The sequence below is a fragment of the Diadema setosum genome, chromosome 1 (assembly GCF_964275005.1).
Source record: "Diadema setosum chromosome 1, eeDiaSeto1, whole genome shotgun sequence".
In the NCBI taxonomy this organism is placed as follows: domain Eukaryota; kingdom Metazoa; phylum Echinodermata; class Echinoidea; order Diadematoida; family Diadematidae; genus Diadema; species Diadema setosum.
Genome location: NC_092685.1, coordinates 20737662 through 20749769, shown reverse-complemented (window position 1 = coordinate 20749769; position 12108 = coordinate 20737662). Strand labels below are relative to the sequence as shown.

General features: G+C 37.2%; 1 protein-coding gene across 1 annotated transcript; it reads right to left on the bottom strand.

Moving 5' to 3' along the window:
• Window positions 1-1303: 1303 nt before the first annotated feature.
• LOC140234789 (THAP domain-containing protein 1-like) lies at window positions 1304-11437 on the bottom strand. The gene is made up of 3 exons (XM_072314829.1): window positions 11321-11437; window positions 3946-4141; window positions 1304-2708 (listed from the first exon to the last, which is right to left on the bottom strand). Exons 1-3 carry the CDS (start codon window positions 11386-11388, stop codon window positions 2052-2054), a joined length of 921 nt encoding a protein of 306 aa, XP_072170930.1. The 5' UTR covers window positions 11389-11437; the 3' UTR covers window positions 1304-2051.
• Between the last annotated feature and the right edge of the window lie 671 nt (window positions 11438-12108).

Sequence of the window (12108 nt, the reverse complement as noted above, 5' to 3'; positions counted from 1 at the left end):
TATCTGCACAGTCACTGCTGGATGAGAAGACTACTAGAGTATATGATGTCACATGCATACGATGATAATAAGGAAAATATAAAGAGAATTTCCCACAATTTTACATTTGAAAAAGGTGCGCATTTCCTCGACTCGTCATTGACGTATGTTAAGGATAATGTTATTCCCCTTGCCTTCTGAAAGAGGGAAGTCAAGTGTTCTTTTATTATGTGAGAAAAGTGAAAATATTTTGAATTTTCCTTGTACTTTCTTTATATCATTGCACACATGTGACATCACAAGCCGTAGTAGTCTTCTCATCCAGAAGTGACTAAGCAGATACTTTAAGAATTCATAACTTTTGAACGGAATGTCCGACTTTCCCTGAACTTTCACTGATGTGTTCTACTATTCTTGAAAGACATCCACCAGCTGTAGTATAAGACAGTGAAAATATAAAAACACATTAACTCATTTAAAAACTTTTGATATTACGACACACGAAACTGAAAGAGTGTATTTCTGGCCTGCATGTACACTTTCACCTCATCATTACATCCTTTCTATTTTAACCCTATTTTAACTGGGCTATTGGAGACCAAGTTTTTACTGGGGGAGTCAATTTGACCCCCCTTCAGATCTCGGCCGCCGATCGCACGAGCGCCGCAAAATTTTGCCTGAACATAGAGCCGGATGTCAACTACAAGATTACATGGTCATACAATAGAAAAATGTTGATTTTTAATATTTTAATAGATTATGCAAATTTACGCATGAAATCATATTTTCACCTTTAACTCCATCAAAAAGACTGAAGGATTGCTAAATTTTTGTGTCAGAGTTCCTCAAGACACATCGTGTAAAAAAATAGCGCAATCAAAATCAGTTTCTTTTGTTTTTTATTGTTTTGTTTATTTCTTATGTATTTTATTGTTTTTTCAATCTTTTGTTTTCTATTATTTTTTTGCCAAAATTTGTTGCAGGCACTTTTTCAAGCTTATCTACATTAGAATTGATTAATTTCAATTGTTAAAAGTTGAAATAATCTCTATTAAACAAAAAAACACAATTTGCATTGGATTTGCACACGATATCATGAATTTGAGCTGTTTTCGGGTTGACATGCATAGTTAATATGCAAAACATTGCATAACTTCAGAACGGTGTACCCAGATGTCGCAAATTTGGTCTCAAAATATGCGGGAGACTTCAATGAAAAGAGTCATGAAACGACGCGGCAAAATCTTTACACGTTGCGGAATCGTGGCGCGAAATGTCGAGGGGGGTCAATTTGACCCCCCCCCCCCCCCCCCCCCCATTAAAATAGGGTTAACTCCAACTTCCAATTCCTGTGTTTTAGGGTTAGTAGACATTGGTGCATGCATGTACATAACTTAAATATCATGGCCAAAATCATTCATAAAAACATTGCGATGCTGCAGGGCGCCATCAGTGTAACACAACCTCAAACCAAGCTACTCAACTTGTGCCTATTGCATTGTATTTCACAAAAACGATTATTTTGTTCTTTCTGAATTGTTCAATACAGTGTACATGAGATGAAATTGGTGTAAAAAGGATTAGGAATTCAAGCTTGCTGCATACCTTTGAAGAACTGATGTACATGAAAAGAGATTTTCAGGAAAAAAGTGACATTTTGAAGGATTACCCTTTTTCTCTTGGGAATATCAATTCAAAAATGACTCTCTTATTCTAAGTTCTCAGTAATAATGATTCATATACATGTACTTGTGCAATAACAAAGCAAAGATTGCTCATAGGTTTATTTTATGGGAATATGACTTTGTTTATGTTTTCCTTTGTTTTGTAAGTCTAAAGTTATAACAAAAACAAGTTAGGTAATATCAACCGTCCCAAGGGTACTGTTTTAATAGGTTTCATCTTACAGGGATGGTGGTTGGTTGAGATGGGGAATAATAATAATAATATTTCAAGAGGTTTCTCAGTATCTCTCTCAAAAAAAGTTGAAAGCCTGAAGCCCCATCTCAAACAAAACTATACCATCCCTTTAATAATGGCAAGTAAATGAAGCTACACATATATGGCCTAAGTTATAAGTTCAACGTCGGCGCAAAGGCACGCCGAGCTGGTGGACACTCTTTTCTCAAGGTAGCGTCTTTCTCTTTCGATTTGGTCAGTCTCCTTGTTATTTTTCTGTGTACATGGCAGGTTTTCTCAAGCATTTCAAGACCACTCGCTGAAAGCATATTCTTTTCTCTCAGTGTCTTCAAAATGTCCTGCAGAAAATCTACCTGTTTTTTCAGTCTGCGTGCTCTGCTCTGAGTTTTCTTAAGGCGCTTCTTCATGTCCGACATGTGGTCATGCATCTTATTCAGTTGACGCTTGACACTCGGTGCACTTTCACTAATGCTGTATGTATGATCACGTTGAGAGTTACATGTAGGCTGCTCAGATGGAGTTTTGGGGGCAATTAACACAAATCCATCAATGCCTTCTGGAACAGGTCTGACGGCTGTTGAACAATCACTGGATGCAGGTGTGTCACATGCTTGGTCTGCTGATAGAGCTAAATGCTCATCAATTGTTGAGGTATGGGAGTCTTCTTTTCCTTTGTGTTCAGGTTGTACTTCTGGTTTGGCATCCTTTTGAGGAAAACAGGGCCTGCATTGTGTCACAGGCTGTGAACAGATAACTTCTTTGTCTTCGGGACGTACTTCTGGTTTGGCAACCTTTTGCAGTCTGAAAGACTGTGAAAAGATGAATATGAAATACTAAATAGATGGCTCTTTTTTTTTTCTTTCAAAATAATTCTGGTATATTCCAATGATTTGTTAACAACAGCATACATGTATTCAATCCTCTTTCGTGAACCCATGGATCATAGAATCTGAATCTGAATCCAAAATCTGAATGACAATCTTAATTGGTTGAAACACTTCTACAAAATTGATACATAGTGTACTCTTTTGCACTTTTACTTTTATGTTTTTTTTAAGTTTTTTCACTTCTCCCATGGCATCCATGATTTGAAATGATTACGCCCCCAAAAACGATGTATGTTGTAAGATTTGACAAGCTTTTAAAATGAAAACTAGAAATACTCTCCCTTGAAACAAAAACAACAACATTTCTAGCTGTATACAGTACCTCCATGAATCTGAGATTTACTGGAATTTGATATGGTAATAATGCATCACAGTGAGACAAAATGATAAATGCCCACTGTCTTTGTGATCATAAAATGAGATTAACTTTAAATATGCCAAACTATGCACAAACGTGTACAGGTACATGTTGTTTACTACAAAAGACACGATTACAACAAAATATACAGCAAGGTTTGTCACACACCCCTCACAGTGTCATAGTATCAAGCTGTAAAATGTCTGGATGCAGAAATTACAATGTGATTTAAATTCGGGACAGACACTTTGCCGGAATATTAAAATATGTAAAGCATAATGCTTTTTGTTTCTTTTTTAGCACTTCTCTAAAGTTGTATGTAGAATGTCCATAGGTAATCCCATATATAGCTTCCTGTGCTAATCAAAGGTCAATTATACACTAACTTTATAAACTGCTAGGGTGAGATGGACGCTTGAAACGATACTACCCATTCACCAGCATGACATGAACAGACAAACTGTTAAAGAGGTATATTTGTAATGCTTCTCTGATTGACTTAAATGCATTTGGAATTAGTCGCTTTTCATGTAATCTCATCTGCTTGCTTCAACAAATTAAAGGCACTTTAGAGGCCGTTTGTGGAGCCAAATTATGACTTCGCAATGAGCTGAAATTTAGTGGATGCTTGAGCAAATAGAATAGCTTAATACTAAGAGCAAGAAAATTTACTGACAAGAGAGCTGCTGATGAACCCTGAATAATGCACAATAAACTTTCATGTTACTTTTTAGTATACCACAATGTTTGATCGTAACATGTTATTGAAGTCAAAATTAAAATCTGTCCTTTTGCACGTACCTTAAAGGGATTATATGCAAAGTTGAATAATGTTGGTACAGCATTTTCCCGCAGCCTTGTTGTCTGTCCTGTGCGATCAAAGTATTTCTCTTCGAAGTGGTCCGAACACAACGTAGCGTAAGGCTTTGGTGTCCAGTCGTTTCTTCTCATATTTATAGTCCATTGTTCACGAAGAGCATGATTTGTTTTGGGAAATCTACAATTTGTGTCCAGAAGAGAACATACATGTCAGAATTATATATACCGGTAATGGACAGCTTAACCACAAAATTGAAAATTGATACGTACGCGAGCAGGAAAACTGTGTGGTAGATAAGGTACAGGGTGGCAATATTCACTAGGACATTTACAATTTGATTTATTAAGTGTACATATATAGAATTACCTGCTACTGTATAAGTGGCTGTTTTCGCAAGGGTTTAATTTTCGCGAATTTCGCGAATCACAGTTGGATCACAAATTTAACACACAACTAGAAATGTCGCTTTGGCAACTGGTATGCCTCCGCCATAACGCATGATTTTCCTAATAGGTCTAGATAGTACATGTGGACACTGTGTGATTACATTTTCACAAAATTGACAAAATATTGGAATGACAAGTTTGTCACAAATGTGTTGAATGTTCACCTTCCTTGACGTAGGTTTAATTGGATGAATAGGAGAGCATGTATCTAGGGATTTAAGGACTTTAACTTGACTTTGACCCATTCATACATTTAGGCATTGAGTAATTTTCAAGGTACAGGTGTGGAGAAAAAGTGCAATTTCTGAATTGAATAGTAAACTGTTACCATTTTCATCTGGCCCTTGACCCTAAAATTCATAAGATTTCAGGTAGAACATGCATAATATGTACTAAGTTTCAATGTAACTTGAGCCACTTCCGAGATATGGAGGAAAAAGTTAGTTCAGCACTTTCACTTGATCTTTGACCTTTGAGGCAAAAAGAGAAAAAAAAAAAAAACTTTCCAGAGAATTTCTATTACGTTACACACGCATACACGAAGTGTAAAAAAATAACCCTGCTGGCATTGCATAAATATGAGGGTAATAGTAAAATTTTGAAGTCTTGCACTTGACCTTTTACCCCCTGACCTTTGACCCCATGAACCCTACATTCTCTAGATAATCACTTCCAGTCAGTACATGTATATACTATGTTCCATGAAGATACCTTGAACAATTTTCCAAGGTACGGAAAAAAAAAGAAGTTTTAATATTTTTACTTGACCTTTTGACCTTTGACCTCATGACCCAAACTTTCACCAGAGAATCTTAATTGGGTAATACATGTATACACTAAGTTTCAAGAAAATCTCTTCAGGCATTCAATAGATATGGTGGAAATAGTGAAATTTTATGTATTTGACCCTGACCTTTTGACCTTTGACCTTTGACCTCATGACCCAAACTTTCACCAGAGAATCTTAATTGGGTAATACATGTATACACTAAGTTTCAAGAAAATATCTTCAGGCATTCAATAGATATGGTGGAAATAGTGAAATTTTATGTATTTGACCTTGACCTTTTGACCTTTGACCTTGAGCATGTGCACCCAAAAGTTGATAGGCACAACTTCACCCCCTAATACACATACATGCCAAGTTTCATTAGGATACCTCAACAGGTTTCGATAGTTACCTTGTCCACAAAATTCATTACGGACGGAAGGAAGGACGGACGGACGGACAACCTGAAAACATAATGCCTCCGGCACCACTTCGTGGCGGAGGCATAAAAATGTCGCCATACACTAAAATAGCAATGCATGCAAGATAGCTTTGGTGTCAATTCGCGAAAACAACATCTTGTGAAAATGCCTGTGACCTTTTAATTCGCAAAAATATCTGTACGCGAAAATAACAGTTTATAAACACAGTACCGTATTCAGTTTTCTTCCACCACTTTGTCTAGAACACATCATGAGTTTTATTCTAAATTAAGATTACATTCTAATTTTTTTTTATATCAAAGGAAAGTTTTTGTCACAATGTAGCATTTACTTGTAATCAATTTCTTTAATCTTAATTTCTGTTACTGATTAGTTACTCATATCCAATCCCACAATTTGACCAGTGCTCCAAGAGATCTGAGTACCGGTATACACTTTTGCACTTATGCAAAGTTTTAAGCAGTCACTGTACATGTACATCAAAATCATGTGTCAAAATAGCACAACATAACTCAACTTTTTGTTAAAAAAAAGCACTGACAGAATTCTTCTACTTTCCATGTGTGTAACAAAAAATCACCACGAGTACTTGTGACAATTGAATATCAGATGTACAGTAAGTCTACTACTAATCGACCACCTATTTTTATATTGACCATCCTTGCACAATGGCTTTCTCAGGTATAAACTCAAAAATACGCGTGGGAAGGGGAGCAATACGCTGGAACATTCGAACATGAAAATCAATAGCAATTTAGGGGATACAGGTAAATAACTTGAGGAAACAGGGGAAAATATGAAGACATAACACATAATTATTGTTAACACAATTTGCCCATTCACTGGATTTACCGGTAAGTGTGTTTCAGTGGGAAAATAGGAAGTCAAATTACATGATGAGCTTGCGCCGGTGTACAGTAAACAAGAGACCCAAGGGTCTCGCGACCCGAGTATCAAAAGTTCACCTTTCACATAGTCACTAGGTATATAAACACATAGCTCTACTAAAATTTGACCAGGCATTCTCAAGAAGAAGATGAAAATGTACAATTAGGGTCCAAATTTGGCCCCTGGGGGCCCCCTGGGTGGGGCAAGGTGTCCATTTTAACAAATTGAGATCCTAACCCCCTAGGGATGCTACCTGCCAAGTTTGGTGAAAATGGGTCTCGGGGTTTTCAAGAAGAACACGAAAATGTAACAAATTTACACTCAACGCACGACGGACGACGGATGCCAGACGAAGAATGATCACAATAGTTCACTTGAGCCTTCAGCTCAGGTAAGTTAAAAATGTTATTTGCATTTGTTGCACAGAATTCCACATGTACACTGTATGGTATGAGTCAGCAATCTTTAATAGCCTGGAATATGAATCTGCAGTAACAGGGATGATATTGAGCTTTGCTGAAAAAAAATTGGAAATAAAAAATTTCAGGTACTTTTGATACATGGAAAAAAGCAAAATGTGGCATAGACTTCAGGGAAAAAAAAAATCTGAAATCAGATTTAAATCGACAGAATATCATGCCGAGTAATTTCTGCCTAAAGTGGTAAAACTAAGGGGTATTTTCTTAGACCAACTTTCTGTTTTTTTTCTTTTTTCTTTTTCTGTAGGTCCACCTAAAAACTCTTTAGAGGTCTACATGGCATGGGATGGATGAGTGAACTGGAGGCCTCCATGAGCATCTTGCCCCAAAGGGCCTCATGAACATGGCCAGGGTGATCATGAGGAGGAGGGATCCTGTGTGGCTGTATGAGCAGGAGCCCCCTCATGAGCGGGTTTACAAGACAGTGAAGAAGCAGCATCCCTTGACACTAGAAGCTGTCAAGGCAACATCAGTGAACAGCTTCAAGTCGAAGCTCAATGACCATTTGAAGCAGAAATATAACAATTTAATCCAGATTGCATAAACTGACCATCCCATGGATAGGGGGTTAGGGGCCAATAGTAATACATCACATGGATCTCCTAGCTCCTCACTACCTCAGGCTCATAGAAGTCTATATCCTTTGGATTCTTTGAGTGGCCCTCTGCAAGTCTTCAACTTTAATACTGGGCGTCACCGTAGGTAATAGTAATACAGGTAGGCCCCAATTCAAGGGGAAAAAAAAAAAAAAAAAACTAGCAGAGGGGTCTATTATATATAAATTTACGTTTGTAAATTTAACAATCTAGGCCCCGGGGCCCCATTATAATTAATTTATATAGGAGCCTAGATCCCTCATGTTAGAACCGTCTACTGTATGTTAATGTACCGGTAGCTACACGCAGCTAGAGCTAGAGGGCGCCTCTCTGACTACCTACGTTGTACGTTGTAGTATACGAGAGTGAATGCCATTCAAATAACACGCAGATGAGGAGTGAAGCAATAAGGACGTTTACAGACCTGATTTCAGCCACAGATTTCGGTGAGTTTTTGACGTAATTAAACAAAAAATCGCATACCGATTATTGAATGATTATCATACATTACGATAATTCCTTGTATTTTAGTTTTCCATGATTAATATTCATAATAAAGATATTCATGTTCATGAAGGAGTCGCACAACCACACTGAAAAATGACAACGTCAAGGAATAGAGGTGCAGCCGCTGTCCTGCGTGTAGTTAATGTGGTTCGGTGTAAAAATGGCAGAGGTAAAAATGGCAGAGGTAAAAATGGCAGGGGTAAAAATGGCAGAGGTAAAAATGGCAGTGGTAAAAATGGCAGAGGTAAAAATGGCAGAGGTAAAAATGGCAGTGTTAAAAATGGCAGGGGTAAAAATGGCAGAGGTAAAAATGGCAGAGGTAAAAATGGCAGAGGTAAAAATGGCAGAGGTAAAAATGGCAGAGGTAAAAATGGCAGAGGTAAAAATGACAGAGGTAAAAATGGCAGAGGTAAAAATGTCAGAGGTAAAAATGGCAGGGTAAAAATGTCAGAGGTAAATAATTATGTCAGTGGTAAAAATGTCAGAGGTAAAGTTGTCAGGGGTCAAAATGACAGTGGTCAAAATGCTAGAGATAAAAATGCCATTGATAAAAATTTAGTCGTTGAAATGCAAGAGGACGAAGTAAAAGTGACGGATTTTTTTTCTTCATGTTCCTGACACCTTTCTCGCAATACGCGCTTTTTGTGCCTTCTGAAATAAAGCACGGGGGAGACCGGGGAGAAATGGGACACGGGGAGAAATATTGGACACTCATGTAACTTGAAAAATGCTTGGCCAGTCAACAATCCAATTATATCAGTAAAAAGATGAGCCTCGGTACACCTGAAAATGGACATATTAACCGCTATACAGCTCTACAGGTATCTTGTCAGTAAAATGTCAAACTTACTATAGATCTGGTAGGTCCTATGCTATGTTAATAGGTATTTTAATAAGTGTGCAAACTTCTGAAAATAAAATTGCTTGATAACAGACATGCAGGTATGAAAAATTGGCAGGGATCTTTTACTGTTTCTGTTACCACTGGGAGAAATTTAATAGGGCAGTGTTACATTTCTCCCCGCGGCACATGTAAATCCTACTTTGGTCATGATGGTTATCCAATTTCTCTCCAGGTTGTCTCATTTCTCCCCGCTTGATGTCCCATTCCCCCAAAATTAGGGGTTAAACAAATCATTAATTACACGAAAATGTTTTATATATAAAGGGGTATCACTAAATACTCTAAGTGGGGCAGCTTAGCAAACCTATCGTGCATTTTGTGATACAAGCACCAAATTTGGCACAAAATGTACATTAACATATTGCAAACATTTTCAGATATTGGGCCACTTGGAATTCTCTCTTTATGTCCGCCATATTGGATTTCAAAATGGTCGCCATTTGAAATCTACAGTTGCGATTATCTCTGTGGTCTAATGGTGCTATTGACCTGATTCTGGTGTGTTCCGGGATTTACGCCCATGCTTTGGGGCAACAGCTAAGTTTGAAAGGCATCAAACATTTACATTTTTTCGCCTGCGGATTCGTTCAACAATGATTGAAAGAAATCCCATGGCAAACTATTGTTTTTTTCTCTCACTAGAACAGTTTATTGCTAAAGTTCGTCTCCAGTTCTAATAGGCATAAGTTTGTAAAGTGACCACAAAGTGTTCATTTAAAACTTCGAGATATTTGTTTTTGCGCCATGTGATACTTGAACAATGTAATGAAATATTTTGCAAGAGCTTACTTATGTCTGCCGATACATCTGCTGTAGTTTGTTTTTTTGCGTTTTGTATTTTTACTTCTACATTATGTCGTGATCAGGCCTTGTGAGATAAATAGGCTCCTACGAAACCTGAATGTGAGAAAATAACATAGAACAGGTGAAAAATTAGCGGTTTGCTTCGACTATGTCTCCTTCACTTCTTTACACTAAACAGTTCAAAAAATGAAAAATAATGACAATATACTAGCCTGGACGTGAGCGGAATTCGTTTGTGTAAGAGTGTGTATGTGAGAGTATGTATATCTGCGTATAGAAGTATTATGTTTATGCCAAAAGTGGGTTCGTGCGTGTGTGTGTGTGTGTGTGTGTGTGTGTGATAACTTAATTGGGCGAAACAACGTAGGATTATACTGTTTGAGGGCTTTGCAGCATTGTTGGATACCCCTTATAATGATAGATAATAGTAATGATAATAATAATAATAATAATAATAATAATAATAATAATAATAATATTGAATAATAAAAATAATTTCCCATAGGCCTACTAGGTTCTTAGCTGGCTTATTATACCTCTGAACAGACAGATTACGACACTGCACTTGAATCAAACTCAGAATAATGAGAGTGCTCTAATCTTTTTAAAACATAATTCAATAAACATTCTTCAAATCTGCAGTTTGGATTTGATAATTCGATAAATACAGTTTGCTCTGGCTAGGTTATCATTCAAAACCTCTTCATACGTTTATCTCTGACGAAATCGCTCTCATTACTTCTAACATTTTACCTCTGCCATTTTTACCTCTGCCAATTTTACCCCTGCCATTTCTACCTCTGCCATTTTTACCTCTGCCATTTTTACCTCTGCCATTTTTACCTCTGCCATTTTCACCTCTGCCATTTTTACCTCTGCCATTTTTACCCCTGCCATTTTTACCACTGCCATTTTTACCTCTGCCATTTTTACCTCTGCCATTTTTACCCCTGCCATTTTTACCCCTGCCATTTTTACCTCTGCCATTTTTACCTCTGCCATTTTTACCCCTGCCATTTTTACCTCTGCCATTTTTACCTTTGCCATTTTTACCTGGCACCGTTAATGTACGGTAAAATTTAATACTGTAATTTGCGATTGTGTCATCAGATGATATCATTTTAATTTTAATTTTCAACTTTTTTTTTATAGACCTGGGCTATGACAGTGAAGGCTTTTTGTTCTCTTCGATTTCGATTTCAAAATTAAACTAGAAGGCGTGGTCTATTAAACTTTGGTCTTTATTCAGAATTTATATTTTACAGAGATAAACACACATATTCGTACTCTAGGCCTTGGTAGCACATTTCAATTAAAATGACAAACATAACTTAATCCAGCTTCTGGGACCAACACCAGGACGGCCAAGCTAAGCGTAGACTTATTATGGGGATCTCACTAACTTTTTGTTAGGTAGGCTTCTTGTTATTTTTATTTGACATTTTTAAGCTTTTATTAGGCCTACCCTGGCTTATCAAGGAGCTTCGAAGCTCCTTGATAATATGCACACTGTAACTTACCTGTGAAAAGTTTTTCCACATCTTTTTGAGGCACGGTTGGTGCAGTTTAGAGCCGCGCAGTACGGCATTATTCGTTAGTAGTTGGGTCAAAGCAAAGCGTTGCAAAGAGTCTGATAGTGATACTGACACTGTAGGCCTATTTAGTGCTGCGCAAGATGGCGGGCGTATTCGCGATTTTACTGCAGTATAGTAGAGGTAGATTGAGGACAACACAACACACATGGAACTACATGTAGGTCCTAGTGATAAAACTCTTGTGTAGAGTTCTGTGCATCATAGGCATATCATCATCATGCACAATGTTGGGGTGGTACCGAAGAGAATGGGCAAACCACTGATGAGTACTGTGAGGATACAATGAAGAGCGCCCCCTTGCCCCGATATGTTAGCATCACAGTGATTTGGTATTTACAAGTACAGCTGTAGCTGTAGTAGGCCTATACATGTACCACTGTGGTATTTTTCTCAAATTCGTTGAAAACCAAACCAAACATAGTCCCCAAGAAGCACAGCTTGTAAGTGGGGCCTACTGTAACATATATAACATATAAACAGTAATAACATATTAAAACATTGATAACATTCACAACATTTATAACATTTACATTTAAAACATTGATAACATTCACATTTATAACATTTACATTTAAAACATTTTATAACATATATAAATATTTATAACATGTATACATTTATATACAGATGTACCAGGGAGGTGGGACTTCCCACCTCCCTGGATGTACAAGAAAAAAAAAAATGTTTTCATGTTGTTAAAATATCTACGTGTA